This window comes from Lygodium microphyllum, chromosome 6, assembly GCF_053477565.2.
Source record: "Lygodium microphyllum isolate KBCC chromosome 6, Lygodium_microphyllum_v1.1.10, whole genome shotgun sequence".
NCBI lineage: Eukaryota > Viridiplantae > Streptophyta > Polypodiopsida > Schizaeales > Lygodiaceae > Lygodium > Lygodium microphyllum.
The window spans coordinates 2654356-2675727 of NC_141140.1; the positions used below are offsets into that span (position 1 = coordinate 2654356).

Genomic DNA, 21372 nt, shown 5'->3' on the forward strand with positions numbered 1-21372 from the left:
TAAGGCCAGAGATCTTTGCCAAGATACATTTGCATTTGGTCAGTTATTTTCATGTGAATAGGATTTTTTTCTGTGTGTACACAAGTGGGTGTGCATACCACCACTTTCCTTTCTGGGACACATTAAAAAGCATTCCCATTTTGCAAGATGTTAATCTAAACATTCATTGGAATAAAAAGCAGGTCACATTTTTACAGACTGGGCATGATTGAATGTTTTGAAAATGGAAAATATTGCATACGCCTCACATCTTGCATTATCCTAAACAGGTGGTAGCTGTCCATGCCCCCTCCTCTTTAAAAGACAACCAGGCCTGCCTCTGTTGTGAGTGGTTCAATACAACTCTGAAGACCAGGATTCTTGACTGCTGGAGCAGTGTTTTTTCCTCCTACGTACTGGAGTCTTCTACCTCTTTCAACAAACTGATGTTGTTCCAGAACTGCTGCTGGTCACTTCTCAGGATCATGGCCTCAAGTTTGGAGAACTCTGAGGCTTTCTCAGAAGTCATTCTTCAATATCAATTTCAGGTAATACCGTGGCTCTCAACTGTTTGTTGATTTCAGCTTGCAATTTGATCTCTATGCCCAATCTTTCCTTCCCCATTATATTGTACCCAGTGCTTACTGAAGCCTTTGCATGCAAACACACTTCATAATGTAATCAATCACTTTCCTTTGAAATTGTCTCTTTCTTATCATTTGACTAGAACCTGATGCATTGGGTCGATTTATGCTGTGTTATTATTTATAAACAAATGCATAACACTTATGACTGTGGAAATTTATTTGCATATTAATTGTTGTCTCTGAGATGTATATCTCCACATCACATCATGGGTCACTGCATTAATGGCTGGCCATTGAATCTGCAAGGTAGGCCACCCACCCTGAGCTTTGATCTCTTCATGAAAATTGTAGCTTACATTGGGAGTTTCAGTGTGGAGGCATGAACTCCCAAAGCAGATGGATTTGTCTATATCTTAAGGGTTCACCATCGTGGAGCTGCAGTGGAGTGTTGGAAGTAGGGACTTCACAAACATCTCCAAAGGTGAAGCTACAATATCTTCTTGAAGATTGTAGCACAGCTTGGGAGATGTGGTGCAGAGGCACAGACTCCCAGAGCAGATAGGATCTGTCTAAAGATTCACGACTCCCATCCTGGAGTTGTGAGGGAGTGTTAGAAGTAGGGACGTCACTGGTATGTTCACTCCTCAGTTGACCTATAGTATAGGTGGGCGTTGGAGTGTCCTAGCTGCTTCTTGGGCTTTGGGGCCTTTTTTGTTAGTAGACCTTGTATTTGGATGCCTAGTCACTTTTGGGTGACCAGCCATTTAGGGTTTTCTTGGTTGATATGCTGTACTAAGAGGCACCCACTTGTACTTTTATCCCATCTAGTTCATATTCCATTGTTGCTCACATTCAGGTCTTGTCCTCTTGTGCTTGCCTGTATCTTCATATTTTCAGCTCTTATGATCTTGTGGTTTTCACCACAGTAAGGCATCTGAGGCGGATGTTCATGTAGTTTGGATACAAGTGTTTGCATGTAAAGGTTCCACCAGTTCAAGGCAAGTTTAAAAGTTTCCTAAAATAGGATATATTAAAAATAGGTACATGAGAAATTTCCCTCTAACCTGTCGATCATCATCGTTTTCTGCATGTGTAATGCCCAATAACCGCCAACCCTCAGCATTGTCTGAGTTGTTCATAACTTCCGCCTCCAAGGCCAAAACTGCTTCACTCAAAAGTCCACGTCGAAACAGTTCTTGACCCTCCTTCAATGGATTTGGATGTCCAACATAAGGATTCTGATCAGCAAAAACATAAACCCACTTTGAAGACGACGGAAGCTTTTGCTCGCCTTGTATTTGTTCTTCAACGTACCTGGTCAAACAATAAGGATTGGTGGCATCAAACATGTGAAAACATTCATGAAGCATATGTAAACAACAAGCATATATGGCAGAACATGCAAAGAATGAAAAATGAGTTCTGACTAAAAATGAAAAACTTTTTGTCTTGCAGCTGCTCCCACTTTCCTAACCACACCCACATCTTGCATCGTCAAACCTGCCACATCATTTACTGACCTTGTTTTTGTGTCAACCTGCTGATGTTATACGGTCCCTCCTTCCTATGCCCTCTCCCACATCCACCCCTGTCCATATTGTCACATCTCCCATGCCACACATTGGCCATGTTACGATGTCCAACTCATTAGTCTGGCTTGATTGCAGCCTTCAGGCCACCTACTGTCATCCTTGCCACTACTTACCCTCACCTGGCCATCCTCTTCACCAGCTGCTCCTCCATTTCTGCTATATGTGAGTGCTTGCCATGCTGCAGGTTCCTGCCACTGAACATGACCAAGGGCCTGCAATTAAAACTGGCCATGGGTGAGTCGCTAGGTGGATGAGTGACAATGGGTTGAGGTGGTCTGGGTATTCTTGTCAGATTGATATTTGCCCTAGGTGTTGTCCCTTTGCACGTTAGATGCTGGAAGCACGGTAGAGCTTCCCTTCCGTATTTGAGTGGTCTATTCATTTGATAGAAACATTCCTCTCCTGATGTCTCCATGCACCTGGTGGCTGATTGCAAGTTCTCTAGGTCCATCCAATCAAGAAGATTGGTTGATGCATCTTATCTCCTGCTGATGAATGTATTTGATTGGTATAAAGAGTCTTAACACAGCTAAAATGATTGAAGTAGTAGGCATACAAGGTATTTGTGGGGAGCAAACAGACAGCAGAGGGGTAGCAGCATTCAAGAGCATCCTAGGTACAGGGGGGGTCTAAAGCATGCTACATGATGCTGAGACAAAAGATAATGAGACTGTGAGGGCATTGACAGGAGAAGATGATTGCTTCTCAGCCCATGGAGGGCGGGGGAGCAATTTTTTTTTCTTTAATTTTCTTTTAAAAGAACCCCTGCACTCCTATACTACCATCCAATCTTAAAAGAGTTCTTTCTCTTTTAACAAAGATTTAGATGAATGCTGTTGCCTCACCTTGGAGGGGCCAGGTAAAAAAAAAGTGATGATTTGAGACATCTCCAACAGCAATGACAAAATGAGGATAAAATTTTATAAAGGAGATGCCAGAAACAGGAATACAACAAAGATCTGGTCATTTGATTAGATACACCTGAATTGACATACCATACAAACACAATATTAGTGAGTTTGGGAATCTCCCAATTCCCATTTTTTGAATACTAAAAAGATAGCACCCAAATAACATGCCCATAAGTTTCTCAAAACTATATGATGTGACCTATCATTGGAAAGCGCTTGAAAAACAGAATCTATTGAGCTATAGAGCGCTCGATTTGGAGTTATATTTTTCAAGTTATGACAAATCCAAAGATTTGACCATGCGTTCCAAAATTATGGGAAATTTCCATATTCCCCAATATGGTGTTCACATCATCATGTGTCCCCTTTCCTGTAACTGCATTCATCGTATGTTGCATAACAAACAGACACTCATTTTTTTCTTCATTCTGTCATGAAGACGATGTGGCCTAGGCTTGGGTGACCAACACTACCTCCCTTAACTAGTATCTAGTCCTTCCCTCGCTCTGGACTTAAGAGGAACCCCCTGACTTCATCTCCAGTCCTGCCTTGGCCTGCTGTCTGGCCCTGATCTGCCTGTGCATACTCTCATTATGTCAACATACATGATGTTTCTCTATCCATCTCGCTGCAAGTGAGAAATCACATTTGTCCCAAAGATCATACACTCATTTGCATGTTCGAACTATCAAAACATCTAAAGATCCAAATCTTAAAACTGTATGTACAAGATATCTAGATAAAGTAGCTCCTATCTGAATCTCAAGGTCAGCACGTGATCCCGGCTATGATGTGGTCCGTGGGGAGTGAGTCTTCTATGTCTCTCAATGATGGCACTGATCTGACTATGGTATGGGCCCCTCAATTGTGGACCACGTGGTCAAGGTTATGATACTTGGCAAAGTGCAATGGCCCTATCTCGTGTGACTCCAAGGTGTGGAGTAGAAGCAGTCTGATGGGATCACTCAGTGTCTATTGAACTAGTGCTTGAAGAATCCGGTATGGAAGATTCATGAAATCTGGCATTGCTCTTTGCCTAGGTCCCTCTAGGCAAGCTGGTCTCCTGTCTTGAAATAGTGTTTGCAACACCATTGTAGCTCCAAGAAGAAAACCCTAGACATATCCGGTCCTGACACTCCATGACACAACAGAGATGTCCAATGCTCTCATGGAAGAGGCAATGATACTTTCCCCATATGTCATAGTGCACTGCACCATCTATATATGTAGTACTTCTCCGTCTTGGGCTCTTAGCCACAGAGCTGACATATCCTATCCTTTGCTGGAATATCCATCCATCTACTTAGCTTTGTCCTTAGCCGATTGGAGGCGTGTGCATCTTTTCAATAGCAGCTCACGCACCATGGGGAGGTGTGTGTCCATATAATCTGGTAGGATGATAAATCCATCCTCAGAGATGTAGGAAGTGGCTGCAGTAAAACTCCATCTTCAGTCCTAGAGAGAAAGGTGGCTGGATCCAAGTCCTCCCTATCTCAACTCTCAGAATGTCGGCCTTAATCAAGATGTCCTCATCTCAAAAAGGACTGGGGGTACTCTTTTACAAAGTAGTTTCATCAACCCATGTGGCATCCTCTTCAAAATCCTTCCATTGCACCAAATGTTCGGTGTGATGGTGGAATCACAGAGGTGCTTGGATTCAGAATTTACAACCTACTAAGCTAGAGTTCAAGAATTCCTTGCTTAGGTATTCCAACATAATGAGCTCACTTAATGTAAATTGGAAACTTACTTGTCGTAGTCATTTAACCAGTTATTGTTCATATCATCAGTCAAGTCCTTTGAAAACTGATCTCCAAATTCATCTGCCCAGTCTCCCATATTCAATTTTGCAAATTCATCAACCCAATCACCATTTCTTGTTGCCTCTTGACTCTCTGGATGATTGTATTCGTCTGCCCAAGTGAGATTGCGACCTGCATGCTGTAAAATAACAGAATATCATGCATTTTCCATTAGCCAGATAAATAACTCCCACTAACCTAAAACCAATAAAGTAAACAATAGAGCAAGCAGTTGCACTGCTTAAAATAATCACCTCTCCTGCAGTGAATTCAGCTGCCCACTTTTCTTCCATTTTCTCCTGTTGATTACTGAATTCATTGGCCCAACTATTACTCTCACTGGGCTTCACTTGGTTATCTTCTATAATAAGGTCCCCTCTGCTCATCTTTGACACAAACTGCAAAAACCTGGAGTTCTGCCCAAAAAACATGAACCCATGAATCAAGTGTTAACAGTTTGATTATCAGAAAGCTGCAAATTGTGAACTCTCATGTAGAAAATTATGTACAGCAGTTTGGCAAGCAAATGCAGTACTATATTCTACTTGAGCACTCTCCATAAGCAATAGTCTGCTCTTGCTTGGTTATTATTTCAAGAGTCAAAACCTCATTGAACTCCAAATTCAAAGACAACAAGGTATCAATTTAACATTGTTGAAGCCCTCGGTTAATAAGTATGAACTTATGTCTTCTGAAAGTTCATTTAAAACGGTTAATCCTGGACATGAGTTTCATTGAATTCCTGACCTGAAATTTTGGATCTTGATTTTGTGAGAGTGTGTCCACAAGTGATCTCGTCTGTTGAAGAGTTGCAAGATTCCCAGCATTTTGATTCTGTAAGTGACCTCTTGAGGTTGTCTGCAACTGCAAACAGTAGAAAAACAGCACTCTTTTGTATAAAATCCACCCTAAGACAAAGGAGCATACATCATTGATCTAAGCACCTGAGTTACTAATGTGCCCTTTTTGTTGATCAGACTTAATTTGACTTTAGCTTGTGAATGTAAAACTCTCCTATACACAGGCATCAATGAACACATGCCATTAAGGTGCACCTCCCTCACTCCAAGAAAGAAAGAAAAACAGCACCAAGTTTCAAATGACAAACCATCTGACTAGATGAGTAGTCGAGAGCTGCATCTCAGCTCTGCTTCATGTGACTATACAGTCTATGGAAGGGTCGACAAGCTAGAGGGTTTATACTTATATTTCACTCTAATGACAGCCTCAACTCAGTGCAGGCTGGCCCTAGAGATTTAGAAAAGCTGTGTTTTTACTCAGCCCCAGATCCACCAGCCTTTCAGTCTTGCATGCTGTCTCAGTTTGTGCTTTGCTTACAGGTGTGGTTTTTCCAAGTTTGCATATTGTTAATAGTGCTCGACTCCACCAAACTCATGCCTCAATTCAGCACTCAATACCCTAGATTCTTGTGTAAAAAGCATGACTTCTGAAGTTACCTGCCAGATACATTCATCGTAGAGACTCAGACCATCTAAAATACTTCGCCTATGATTTATTTATGCTAGAGGATACACTTGTCCATCAACACCACTATTCCTACCATCATCATATGACAACAAGAAAGAAAACCATAAAACACCAAATTCAATTAAGCTTGTTTAGAGCATCCAAATTGTTAAAATGCACACTGCTGGCACAAGCACAGTACCTACATGCAACCTAGGCAATTTCCAGAACTGAGAAACTTGAATTCACACAAAAGAGCAATCATTGGATGATGAGATTGACCACATGGAAGAAGTAGTAAATTGTTTCATACTTGCTGTAAAGCTAGGGAACTTTTGTTGTCTTTTTGGAAGAAGAGGGAAGTGTGGTGTGCAAATTACAAGAAAATTTCTCAGAAGTAGCTAGCTATACCTTAATGAATGCTGCAGATTTTTCAAACTGTCTACATGTGAGAATCAGCTAAACTCTAGGCAAATATAGTCACATCATTTATAGATTTATCTCTAACATAATCCCAAACTACAAAAGAGAAGGCATACCCATATTGTCCAGTGCTTGATTTCAAAACGTGCATGCACACCAATTAATAACAGAGAAAATACTATCTTTCTGGAGCAATGATGTTTCAATTTGGTTTTGAGACCAGTTTATGAACCAAAAACAGAAATCTCTGAATCAGCACTGCAAACACACAAACAAACCTCATTGAACTGATCTGCCCAATCATCACTTTGCTGCTGTTGAAACTCCTTGGCCCATTCATTTGTGTCCAGACTATGTTGTTGATTGAACTCTGCAGCCCACTGATCTGCGTTGTTGAGATGGCCATTACGAATCCTCCCAGCATGTGTTGCATTCCAGTATTCTTCCAGCTCTGAGAAATGACCTCGGGGACCCCCAACCAGTTCAGACTCTATATCCAGAGAATGCAAGAGGGCATTTACCTTTTTAAAAAAAGATCATGTAAGCCAGTTGACCAGCATATTTCATTAACCTAATAGCAATCCAATGGCAGAACTATGGACTATGAACAGAGAAACCAAACTGTGAAACTTGTAACACAAACAGTAAAAATACAGAATTATCTACAAAGAGGAAGTGAGAGAAAACAGAAGACTGTAGCTTGATCAACACAGTAATTCAATTCAATACCGCAATCAAGAAAGTGGCATTCCCATACATTCAAATTCTTCATTCAACAGGCCTGCCTCCCTGCTAATATTATAAGCTGTTGTGCATGAGGATTATGTTTTCTGCTTGGCCCAATTCAGTGCTCAAAGATGGAATGACAAGCTCCCTGGTCACTCATCTCAACATGATAAATATTTACTGGAGAGAAATTGCAGAAGCCCTTATTCTAACCTTCCAAAACTCCTTATAGAAACCTTTATTCTTGTTGCAAGAGATGTATTAGTTATCTAATATGACAAGTGCTAACATGATACTGGTTAATTGGACATATTCACCATTCACAGGTCACACATGGAAGATTCAACTTGAATCACTGAGCCTGGTTATGAGAAAGCAACTGCAGTTAAACTTGGTGTGACATTTTGGGTTCAATTTCCCCACTTGCTGTCATTTGCCTCTTCCTTTAATCATATGGCTGGCATAGTGAGTTGTATCATGTTGGCTTAGTATTGTGCAATGTAATATTTAGTCTCAGGTGAACTGTATCCTATAAGTGAATGTGCAGCACCCATAGATGCATCAAAAGGCAGCCTTCTACCACAGAAAACCTGTGAACTATATTAATGGCAGGCTTGGATTCTAAATCTAGACCTTCTACAGAGGTAAATAAACAAACTGCACGGTAGACATCAATTTGTCAACCAACTATAGTTCTCCTTCAAAGAGCACCAGAGAAAATATGACGTACACCTAGAGTGCAAGAAATGGTTCACAGCATTCTATATTTAAAAGTAACTGGTGCAATTTCTGTATAAGGTTCTATGATTGGCTATCAAAATATTGTATAGCCACTTAAGCAAACATTAGTGTACTGGTGTAAATACTCATGTCTTATCTAAGGTTCAAAAACAAAACCATGATTGAAGAAGCCATTTCGATGCATTAATGTTGTTCGCAAACCTGTTAAGAAAGAAGAATACCTTAGCATGGGCATACTCATCACCCCTGTCAGCAAAGATGTGGCGCGCCATTATACTGCTGCGGTCCCGAATTCTTTGTTTGTCAACCTGTGATAATGCCAATCCTGGCAGCTGGACAGGTTGAAAGGGGACCTCAGCTCGGTTATCCAGAAAAGATCTTAGAAAACCTGAAAGAGCCCCTTGAGAAGTTCCTAGTAATCAGCAAGAACGAAGAGATTAGCCTTCAGAACATTGCCGATGGAATTTTATCAGAAATTATTAATAATGAGCATCAGAAAAGTGTGCACATACATGAAGAGCATCAGATTCAAAAATATGACTCTCTTTAGGCTTCAAAAATCATCATGCAGATTGAGTCTTCAGGTTCATCCAGGCTATCGAAAGATGTGAATTGCCAAGGAAAATGTCTTTAATACAGGTTGCTACACTTGGCATGGCTATTATGACTTTCTCATGCCTGACCAATATTCTATTTGAAATTATACTTAAAGAATTTGTTAAAAGTATAGGTATTTTCCACTTGAGAGCCTTATGTTAGATGACTGTAAGTGTCCTTTTGGTTCTAGAGCAAAGAGGGCTAAACCATAATGTGACATCATCAGCAACAGAAACAGCCTACCTGTTGCAGTGGCAACAGCCAACCTTGTTGCAACAGCAATGTCCCAAGACTAGTACGGAGACTACTAGGAAACAACTAGGAAATGCCAAACCTGTAAACATGCCAATCATATGTTGGAACCATAAAATATTGGACATATGTTAGAAGATGATTCCATTTCAACAGAGCAATGATTGACATTTACCTAATGTTTTGGATGATATGGAGAATGTGTACATGGTTAGGAGACTATAGAGTTTACAGGACTTAAACTTTCAGAAGGAGCTATTTCTTCTCTGGTGCAACCAATGTTCCCAGTAAGTCAATGTACAAGATGTGATGCTATCAAGAAGGTGAACACCAGAAAAAATGTCTTAGAAGTCTATCCTACAGTTTTATAGGTCGATATTGCAGTCCCATAGGAGGGTGGTACTTCAAAGGACATAACAAGCTTATAGGACTATACAAGTCATAAAAGAGTGAGACACAAGAACTGCAATGAACGATTGAGAAAGATGAGCAAACAAAAGCTGAAAGGCTCCTCAAAATTTTATAATACAAAAGCAATAATAGATGCATACGAGGTATAGGCTGCTGACAGCATATCTGCACCATGCTACAATCTGTGCTACATGGAGGACATGCGGGATGAGCTTGCATCCCTTGATAGAACAATTTCATCAAAGGACATGGTGGTGACTCCCATTACTAAGTTGTCAGCTCCCAAGTATGATGTCTTCTACACCAGCTTGCTTACCTCAAGGATTTGGGACTCTTCTATGGGAAGAGCTAGCTCCGCTTGGTTTGGTGCACAAAGAGCAACTTAAAGAGATTGGTACCAATGGATCCAGTCTTACTAAGGCTTTTACTGCAGGTTCAAGAGGGGACAACAAGGACAAGAAGGCCAAGAACAAGAAGTAGCAGGTTAAACACTTGGAGTCTTCCTCGGGCTCCAACATAAATTCAAGGAAGCCTACATGCCCACATTGTGGCAAGGGCACTCATCCTTGAAGAAGTGTTGGAAGAGACACACTCACCTTCATCCAAGAGCGAAGGATGGAGCTAAAACATCTGAGCCCTCCTCTACTTCTACGCTAGTTGCTATACGAGTCCATGTTCCCTCATATCCATGAGATGGAGAAGCCTTCTTCATTGATTGTCTCCACTATGATGCAACGTGCATGAGTGGGATTCCTGGCACGGTAGCACCAAGAGTGAGTAGTATTCACATAAGGATATAAATCGATTGCATTGTGCTCAGGTTATAGTCCTAATTGTTAAATACACCTTGTATTTTCCTCTAAGTTGTTCCCGTGTGAGCACACCCTATCCACGGGCACTTCTTACCCTCTTGCATGGAAGGGGTTTTGTCCCCATTTGAACACCTTCAATGTGTAGGTCTATATAACCTTAGGGTTGTACCTTGTATTCTCATTCTTGTGATTCATTTCGGTGAAGGTACCCTTGCATGGCTCTTTCTGTGTCTACACTCCCACTCTCTACTCCACTTCTTGTCTAAAAGTTGTCCATTCGATCCAATTGTGCTATCAAAGCCATTATGCCACCGGCCTCAGCGCCATTGCTGCATCGACTCCATCGCCAACTCTAATGCATGGAGTCTATCCACAACCATCGTCACCTGAGCCGTGATATTTTCTGCTCTGTTTTCTCACTACATAATTTGCACAAAGTTTCACTTGCAGTTTTGCATGCAGTCCTGCATGTAAACCCTGCACCTAACCTCTCTCAGCCTTGCATGCAGCCTCTCTCATCCCTCCCTACCATTTTCTATAGATCTTTTGTTTGTGATCGGAGGTGGGGGGGGGGGGGGGGGGGGGTGGAGGGGGGAGACTCAAAAACCCCAATTTTCAAATTCAAGAGTTTTTTGAAAATTTTGAAATTTCTGGTTCGTCTTGCCCACCTCTAACCATCTCTGCCATTTTTAACTGCACATGCTCACAGAAACCCTGAAAGTGCAAAAACCCTAATTTTTGAATTTGGGGGTTTTCAAAAATTTTCACAATTTCCTATGTATCTTGCGGACGTCATCCGCAATTTCCAAGAAATTTTCAGTTTCGCGCACTCCACACCCAGAAATTTGGGGGTTTTGACTAACCCGCCCAATTTCTACCATAAATTTTGGGGCTTTCGCTGGATTCACCTTCCATTGCGTGCATTTTCATCGAATTTTTGCAAATTCAGCAATTTCTCCAACATTTCTGCACAAAATGCTGGCCGGCCAACATTTAATGCTAGTTCTGGCATAATAAATGCTTAGAAAATGCTATTGGCAATGCATATATGCAGCCCACTATGTTTGGGACTCATGGTATTAATGCCAATCATGCAAATGCTTCATATAGTGTTAGTCATGAGAAAAAATGTTGCTACTAATGCATGCAATGTATGGGAAAATGCATCTTGGTATGGCTGCTACTATGCAAATTCCCATGCACAGTCACATTGCAATGGTCCAAAGTATGCAAACAAGAATGTTTTCTAATGCATCTAGTGCTCCTAGCATGTCAGCTACACATGAGGGTCAAATTGAAACAATATGAAAGTATAAAGCATCACAATGCTTAAGGGGACGAAAGGCCTACAATCTAATGGAGGTTGCAAGGCAAGAAAAGTTAAAGGTAAAGTTTTCATATGCTTCTTGGTGAAGCTTCGGTAGGAATTCTTTCCTAATGCATCTAGTGCTCCTAGCATGTCAGCTACACATGAGGAGTTGGGCAACTGGATGCAATGTTGCATATAAGTTAAGTTCAAATTGCAACAATATGAAAGTATAAAGCATCACAACCTTTAAGGGGACGAAAGGCCTACAATCTAGTGGAGGTTTCAAGGCAAGTAAAGTTAAAGATAAAGTTTTTATATGCTTCTTGGTGAAGGTTCAATATTGTTTCAGCAATAGATGCAGAGTGGATTGAAGAGGATGACTTGGCAGACCATCCTTACTTGTTGCAACTTTATCGAAATGCCTTTTAGTTAGAGCTGACGTTGATTCGAGCTCAGTCAGGTTCAACAAATTTGTCACGAGGACGTGAAATTTTGAGATGTTCTAATCTTGCCAATAATATTTGATTAATATATTAATCAAATGTGCAAGGTTATTTAGCACATGTGATGCACATGGCAATTATTCCATGGTAACAGGCCAAGGACCCCGAGAATGTAGTGGGTGTCAAAGGCAAAAGTTGTAATGTGTTATGCTGTACATGTACTAGATGGTACGCGGTGTTAACTATAGACCTACACCAATTTATTGGCCACTAATGCCAGTGGTGACATTAGAGACTAGGAATCAATAACTGCTCAGGGATACTTGAAAGACAAATTAGTCTAGATAATTTAATTATTGGTTCATGGAATTAATGTTTTTAGCACTAGAATAATTATTATATTAATTTTCAGAATCTGTTGAGGACGTGAAGTTTTAAGATGCTTTAATCTTGCCGATAACATTTGATTAAGTTATTAATCAAATATGCAAGGTTGTTTAGCACATATGATGCACATGGCAATTATTTCAATGGAATAGGCCAAGGATTCCAAGGATGCAATGGGTACCAAAGGTAAAGTTGTAATAAGTTATGTCATAGGTACTAGGTAGTACTCGGTGTCAGATTTTGACCTAGACTAATTTATTGCCCACTAATGTCAGTGGTGACAATTAGAGACTAGGCATTAATTAACTAGTTAATGCCGATCTAAGGGCTAATAACTACTCAAGTAAACTTGAAAGACAAATTGGCCTAGCCAATTTAATTATTGACTAGTGAAACTAATTTTTTTAAGCACTAAAATAATTATTAAATTAATTTTCAAAATTAATATTCTGAAAATTAATTTAATAAGCTCGATAATGCTGGAAAATTGGATCAGAAGGCTGCCACTTGACAAAACTTGCCCATACAAGTGGAAAAAACGTCTTTAGGGACTGGTGGAAATTTATTACAGCCATTGTGAGAGAGCAAGCTATTAAAGAGCAAGGAGAGGCTGTTAATGTGATTTGCAGCTCTAGAGGACATGTGTTTTTGAAACCTCACTTGACATGTGGATTAATTTTTAATCACATGGTTAAGCAAATGTTACACATGTGAGGTGTAATTGGGATTAGAGTAAATTTACGAGCCTGAGATCCGAGGAAATCACAGAATGTCAAGGCAAAAATTGCTGTAAGTTATGCAACACAGGTACTTGGTGGTATCTTGTGCCAATCATTGGTCTAGGTCATTTATTTGGCCATAACTGTCAATTAGTGACACTAGAGAAGTGGTGTTTAAGAGTACCTAGCGTCAATTTGATAATCAAAGATGGCACAGAGACACTCGGGAATGAAAGTTGCCTAGTCAATTTAATTATTGGCTAGTCAAATTACTTTTCTAGACACTGAGATAATCATTAGATTACTTTTCAATATTTAAAGACTAAAAATTAAAATTTAACTATGGATAATACTGAAAAAACCATTTGAGAAGGCTGCCATTTGGCAAACTTGTCCATGAAGGCTAGTGGGAGGCTAAAGAAGAGGAAAAACGTGATCATTCTGCAATCGCACAAAATGGATCTGATTGAGAATGTTTTTCCTCCATTTTCTAGCAGAAAAGAGCAAGTTGGTAGCAAGCAACAGCTCCTGGGGATCCCCAAACTGCAAGCAATAGCATCTAGGCTACTGGCGGTAGCATTTATTGCAGGCGACAACAAGGAGAGAATTCCCAACAGCAGCGACAGCATCTACAGGCTGTTTGAGACAAGGTAGCAGCAATAAATTGTTGGATATAAAGTCCCTTCGAGTGTAAAGTCCCTTAACCTCCGTATGTATAAACATATACGGATGTGAATACACCCTTATTTGTATCCTAACATATAAATATATTTTATTATTTGTGTGATGTTACTTCCTAGTACACTCATCTTGGGATTCTCTCACTCTCACACTCAACATTGCTCTTGCTTCATTCTGTCTCGCGTTCCATTGCCCACTCATCCCAACAAGCTCGTATCAAAGCTATGGCAAGAGTGTGCACGCTTCCCGAGGATAGTGTGAGTCAATTTCAGCTCGCACGCTCCAAGAAACATCAGGTGACAGAGTTTCTTATTCATTTTCTACTCAAACAAGCCAAGCGCAGCTTTTCCGAGCCAACGTGTGCAACGTGGCAACAAACACTCAGTACAAGTTAGTTTTGACCAAGCGAGGCAGTTGACAATGTTTCCAGACAAGCAACGGGCTAGCAGAGACCACGCGACAGCAAGCAACTACTCACGGCAACCAAGTCAATGGCTGCCTTTCATCACAATTTGGCTTTTTTTTTTGTCAAATTTTTTATTAATTTCTACAAGCAAGCCCCCTTCTCACTAACAATCACGTGTATAAGAACAATTCTCAGATTTGTACATATTTATGCTTGAAAATTTGGGGGTTTTCCCAAATTTGATCTTGTTCATACATAACAATGACGTTGGACCCCGAAATTACAGAAATTGTGTACATTGGCCTTGAAATTTTTGGGATTTTTTATGTATCAGTAAAATTTTGCTCAGTTGAGCCAAATTTACTGACATTGATGCACATTTGAACCTGAGAAATTTGGGGCTTTTGCAAAATTTTAAAATTTTGCTAATTTTGCCTATTTTATGCTCTCAAAAACATGTATTAATGCAGTTGGGGCAGGATTGGTCAATGACATTTTGGGACTTTTGCTAAGACTTGTGAATTTTGGCAAAATTGATGTGTGAAATGCACATTGGCAGCATTGCTGAAGCAATCTTGGTGCTGTAAGCAGTGAAAATCAAGTTTATCATCTCCCACTTGTGAGATTTTGAAGAATTGCAGAGAATTTCGGTGTTTTTGTGTATCAAAAGTGCTTTTGGGCACATATGTATGCAGTACACATGTTAGGCAGCTCCTATTAAGTTGATGTATTGCTGAATATTCATGGTGCAGCAGTCATAATGATCATTTGCGGATCTGAGATTGTTGTAAATGTATTTTTGGTGACATTGCTGAAGTGGGAGTCATTGTAGTGGAGTATGCTTGGAATGTATGCTAAATCTCAGTTATACTGATGAAAGTCATCCTTTCTATTGTTCTACATGTATTTGGATCAAATCTTGCTCTTATTTCCTGAAATTAGCTGAATATTCAGCTTGTTATTTACTGTCATAAAATACAGCATTGGTACTTGGCACTTTGTCAAACAATGGCCACTAATGCTTCTAGCAACAATGACACTAAATCCCTTCTTGAGATCAAGAGGTTTAATGGCTTTGGCTTTGATTTGTTTGTTTCTCAAGGACTGTGATGATACTCTCTTGTAAATCAAGTCTGCAACTATGACAGATGAGGATTGGGCTGGACTGAACAAGAAGGCCATTGCATACATTAAAATCGTTGTGTCTGATGATGTACTTACAGACATTAAGTGTCTTGATATGGCTTACGCCATATGGAAAAAGTTCATAGACACTTATGAAAATACAACTCCGGTGAATCAAGTGCATCTCATGCACAAGCTTGTGAACATGGAGTTGGATGAGTCTAAGCCAGCATTTGAGCATTTGAGCGCTTTCACAGGGATTTGGAGTTAGTTGCAGGACTCTAGTTTGTAGCCCTTGAATGATAAACTCAAGGCTATTTGTCACGAGGACGTGAAAATTTGATGCTTTGCTATTAAAGGATTAATCAAATGTGCAATTAAAAGATGCACATGTGTTGCATATGTGAGGTGCAAACTACTTTTTCACAGTTGAAGGCCGAAGGACCCTATGAAAAAGATGAGTGTCAAAGGCAAAAGTTGTAACAAGTTACACTTGTTAGATTCTAGGTGAAATTTGGTGTCAGTTTGCCCCTAGGACCATTAATTGGCCATTAAGTGTCAGTGGTGACACTAGGGACCAGGCATTAATTAATGGATTAATGCTTGTCCAAGGGTCAATTAATGCATGGGATCGCTTTGGGTTGCAAATGGCCTAGCCAATTAATTTTTGGATGGGTAAGGTCAATTTTCTGGGCATGGATTAAGGGTTGAATTAATTTTCAGAATTAATTAATTCTGAAATTTAATTAAATGGTTGGAAATTACTGAAAATGGATTAAGAAAGCTGCCACTTGGCAAAACTTTCCCATGCAAGTGGGGGAAAGGCTAAATAGGGCTGAAGGGAGAGGGAAATCTCGTTTTTTCATTTTGGAGCTGTTGGAAAGAGGTGTTGGACTATTGCTGCCAACTTTTGGGGCCATTTCCCAGCCATTGGAGACCATTTTGGTGATGGAGATTGCATATTCTTGACCTTGGAAAGCTGGCAATTGCTACTGATGCACTTTCTCCTGAAGATCACAGTCTCTGATGCTCCTATTGTTGTTGGTGCATCCGTTTGGCGTTGGTACAGCAAGGCAGCGACAACTGATTTTGATCAGTTCTTCGCGACAAATCTCAGGATTTTCTCTTTCTACAGCATTCTCTCATCTCCTTCAGCCTATGCTCGACCAGTCTCAGCAATTCTCAGCCATTCGAAGGAGATCTCAGCCATTTTTGGTGGGCTGATCTGTAATTTCTGTAGTAAACCCTGATTTACAGCAGAAATTAGGGTTTAGCAGTCACCTTGGGATTCGTGCCAGAGATTGAAGGCTCAAGGGACTGAAATCAGCAGCTGATAATTGAAGATTATCAAGGGATTTCAAGAGCCAACCCATCCCGAATGGATTTGGGGTAGCATTTGGCCAGCCAAGGGTCAAATTGGAGAAGAAGTCCTGGGTGAATCAAGGGGAAAATGACCCAAAAGGCTTGCTGGTCATTTATGACAGCAAGAGCAATTGGTTAGCAGGAGGAGATTGAAGAATCTCAAGTTATACTCCTTCCAATTGAATGAAAGCTAAAGAATACCGCAAGGGGCGCCAATTTTGGGGCCAACAGGGTGTCTACTGTCCAAGAATGTTATGGTAAAGTGTGGATTTTCTTTTTTGTGCATTTATTTATTGCTATAATTAAGTGTTTAATCAGGTTAAACTACCCTATCTGAGAAGGAAGGCTGGTTTCACTATTTTCTTGTTGATGACTTTGCATGATAGCTAGGAGTCTTTGGCTGTTTCACTAAGCAACAACCTACTTTAACCTTTGATGGTGTTAGGGCCTCTATTCTCAATGAGGAGATCAAAAGAAAGTCCAGTGGAGAAAGTAATGGTTCACCCAATCATCTTAGAGGGAGGTCACAAAAGAGTGGTAATGCATGAACTAAAGGCAAAAGCAGGAGTAAAAGCAAGGGCAAACAGCAGGATGTTACTTGCTATCAATGTGGGCGTAAAGGACATAAAAAGCCCGATTGTCGGTACTACAAGAAAGAGCAAGAAAGAAAGAAACGTTTAGGAAAGAAAAAGAAGGATGACAAGGAAGATGATGATAGCTCTCCCTCAAAAGAAGTTGCAAAGGCAAATGTTGCATCTAGTGTGGTCATTGAAGAGCTCTTTGACTCTGGAGAGATACCTGCTGCAGCCTCATGCATTGATGTTGATGTTATGGCAGCAACAAGTGATATGCATATCACCAAAAAGGAGGTAATTAATGCCTTACTTTCAGCTCATGGTGGATTGTCCCAAACATGGATAGTGAAGCGGTGCCTCTTTTCATGATACTCCCTCTTTGGAGTCATCCTGCTAAACCTGATGCATTGATGTTGATGTTATGGCAGCAACAAGTGATATGCACATCACCAAAAAGAAGGTGATTGATGCCTTACTTTCAGCTCATGATGGGTTGTCCCAATCATGGATAGTGGTGCAATGCCTCTTTTCATGTTACTCCCTCTTTGGAGTCATTTCCAAAATACATTGCAGGTTGCCTAGCCAAGGTTTACTTGGGCAACAATTATGCATGTGAGATAGAGGGCGTAGGTATCATTCACTTGGCCCAAGAAAACGGCCAAGAGCTGATTTTACAAGATGTCAAATATGTACCTAGCATAAAGAAAAGTCTATTGTTAGTTGGGCAACTTGATGCAAGAGGATATTTTACTACCTTTGGTAGTAGATCTTGGAAAGTCCACAAGGGCTCTATGCTGATTGTTAAAGGCAACAAAAAGGGAACGTTGTACTATTTGCATTGTAAAGCATTACCTAGCAAGTTTTTGGTTGTGGCTATAGTTCACTCATAGATGGAACTTTGGCACAAAAGACTTGGCTATATGAGCCTGGCCAAGACAAAAGATGCACATATGAGAATGCCCACGAAATAAAAGTCATCGTAATTGAGCCACATTACACTTTTTGATGTGGTTGCAATGATAAAAGTTGCTCAGAACAACTTGAGGTACGCAGGGATCACCATCCCTAAAATTTAGGGAGTTACTATTTTTGGACTTCAAAATCTGTTCACATCAATATCTTCGTTTTTGCACAAGGATTAATTCTCTGGTCTGTGCCGAGATTAAATTTTGCACCGATCATGGAGAATTTTAGGCCGGAAGGTTTAAACGGAAAAATTGTTACGTGTATGCCATGTGTCACAATTTGGGCACAAATTCCCAAAAGAGAGAGAGAGAGAGAGAGAGAGAGAGATTAAATGAAATAAAATTATATTTTAATGTCTACAAAAGGCCAAAATGACCTATGATGTCAGAGTGCAGTGATGCGGAAGCATAGGACAAAGAATGAGAGAGAGTGAACACAGAGAGAAGAGAGAGAGAGAGAGGAGACAGTGTCAACGCAGAAAATTTGCAGTGTAGTATGCTGTATAAGAGTGCAGAAATACACAAGGGAATAGAGGAAATATCTGCGTATGTCTCCGACTTGATGACCTCGAACTCCGTCAGCCCGAGCACAGTCTGTCTCAGCCAACAAATCTCAAGATCAGAATCTGAATAATGAATACTGAAATTTGCCAAAAACCCGGCTATAAATAGCCGAAAAATAGAAAATAATTGCAGCAATTCGGCTGCATTAAATGCAGCCAACTACAGTAAATACTGTCCGACTGCAGCAACCTGTCCGACTGCAGGTGCTGACATGGCACTAACGTCCGTACTGTCCAGCTGTCCAGGAAATGACTAACACCCCCTCTCAGATCCTGGGCGGGTCAAAAGACTGAGGGATCTGGAATGCTACCAAAGAAGAGCCTGGGAAAGCGACTTCGTAAACAAATCCGCAAGATTATCCTCCGTCTTGCAATACTCCACATCAATGGTCCCATCCAAAAGCTTCTCCCGAATGAAGTGATACTGGATCTCAATGTGCTTCGTCCAGGCATGGAATACTGGATTCCGTACCAAGGCAATCCAACTCTCATTGTTGCACCATGGAAGAGTAACAGGAGTCTAGGGGCAGCCAAGCTCCGCCAACAATCTCTGAAGCCACACAACCTCACATGTGGTGGAAGACGCAGCCCGATACTCCCCCTCAGTAGAAGAAAGGGCTATCATGGGCTGCTTCTTGCTAATTCAAGAGATAACACCTGTATCCAAGATAAAACAGTAGCCTGTAGTAGACCGCGTCGGTGGTCCACATCTCCAGCCCAATCCGAGTCACTCCAACCTGCAATAACCAGATCGGAAGCATTTGTACCAACGGCATAAGAAATCCCTACGTCAGAGGTCCCCCTCGAATACCGAAGAATCCTCAAGGCAACCTGCCAATGCACCTATTTGGGTTCCATCATGAACCCTGCCAAAAGACCCACAACAAAACAAAGATCAACACGAGTGTTGAGAAGCCAAATCAAGGATCCAATCAACTGACACTAGCGTGAAGCATCCATCACGGGAGAATCTGAGTGTGAAGAGGCCTTCAAATTCGGATCCATAGAAGTATTAATGGGCCGACAAGTCTCCATCTCGAAAGTCACCAAGACCTCCTGAATGTACCTCTACTGAGAGATGAAAATCCCCCTCTGAGACTGATAAATCTCGTGACCCAAGAAGAAATGAAGAAGCCCCAAATCCGTCATCTCAAATGCCTCATGTAAAGTTGTCTTGGTCTCTCGGGCCTTCTGTGCGTCATCCCTTGTCAAATTCAAATCATCAACATACAACATAAACAACACACGACCAACCTCGGAAGTGTGCACATAAAGTTGCGGATCAGCCTTGGAGCGCTGATATCCCAACTTCAACTGAAGAAACGAGCCAATCTTCTCATTCCATGCACGCGGAGCCTGCTTGAGGCCATACAAGGCCTTCTTCAACCTGTAAACCTTCCCATCCAGGGATCCAAAGCCAGGAGGCTGCTCAACATAGGTCTCCTCCTGCAAATCACCATTAAGAAAGGCCGACTTCACATCCAACTGATAAACAAGCCATCTCCTATGGCCAGCCACAACAAGGACAGCTCGAATAGTCGCCATACGAGCAATGGGGGCAAAAGTAACATGGAAATCAATGCCTGGGCACTGAGCAAAACCTTTAGCAACAAGGCGAGCCTTGTGCTTATCCAAAGAACCATCGCTAAGGTACTTGGTCTTGAAGACCCACTTGACACCAATCACCTTCTTGTGAGAGGGACGAGGCACAAGAGACCAAGTGTCATTCCTCTCAATAGCCTCCAACTCGGCTTCCATGGCCTTCCGCCAATGATCAGACTGCAAAGCCTCCTTCATTGAAGTAGGCTCTCGATCCTGCATAACACGGGTCAACAAACAATAGTTGGAGCAGACAAGCTACGAAGAATGTGCCTAATTCCTCTGTGACCTCCGCGGTCCATCCTGTGGTTCCCACTCCTCAAGGATCCCCTCAATCCCTGAATCTCGGAGTGTGTCACAGGCCCAACGAGGAGGAGGACGAACCTCTCCCTGTCGCTCTCCATCTGCTGAAGACTCAAAAACATCCACCGGCGGAAGCTCCTCGGGGGTGGCCGGTGGAAGAGAAGACTCTGAATCCGAAAAAGAATCTCCATCAAGAGACTCTAGCTTCAAAGAAACTGTCTCGGGAGCCCAACTCTCCCCTCAATCTCCAAGGACACGATGCTCCTCACCCCCCTTTGTGGCTAGAACTTCCACAACCGCACATCTCGGCTCGTGTAGAGATCCCGCTTGACGAGATCAAACAAACGATAACCTTGGGACTGGGAGCTATAGCTAACAAAAACCTGTCGATAGAAAGCCGCTTCGAACTTATCACGCTGCGTCTTCGAAATGTGCACATAAGCGTCACACCCAAAGATCCTGAAATAAGAGACATCGGGCTTAGTCCCGAAGTAAGCCTCAAAAGGTATCATCCTGTCAACGACCGAAGTGGAAGATCAATTGAGGATGTGAACTGCGGTAGCCACTGCCTCGGCCCACAAAAACTGAGGTATCTGTCGGTGCTCCATCATGGTGCATGCCATCTCGATCACACT

The 21372-nt window shown here is 41.4% G+C and overlaps 1 protein-coding gene across 1 annotated transcript in view; it reads right to left on the minus strand.

Annotated features, from left to right (window-relative positions):
• Positions 1-21372, minus strand: part of PEX5 (peroxin 5) — an 86087-nt gene that overhangs the window by 32800 nt on the left and 31915 nt on the right. Inside the window, exons 5-10 of the mRNA XM_087679206.1 lie at positions 8450-8640; positions 7040-7282; positions 5619-5735; positions 5126-5287; positions 4820-5010; positions 1631-1880 (exon numbers count right to left, since the gene is read on the minus strand). Of these exons, the coding sequence (XP_087535332.1) occupies positions 1631-1880; positions 4820-5010; positions 5126-5287; positions 5619-5735; positions 7040-7282; positions 8450-8640 (1154 nt within the window). The remainder of the gene's footprint in view (positions 1-1630; positions 1881-4819; positions 5011-5125; positions 5288-5618; positions 5736-7039; positions 7283-8449; positions 8641-21372) is intronic.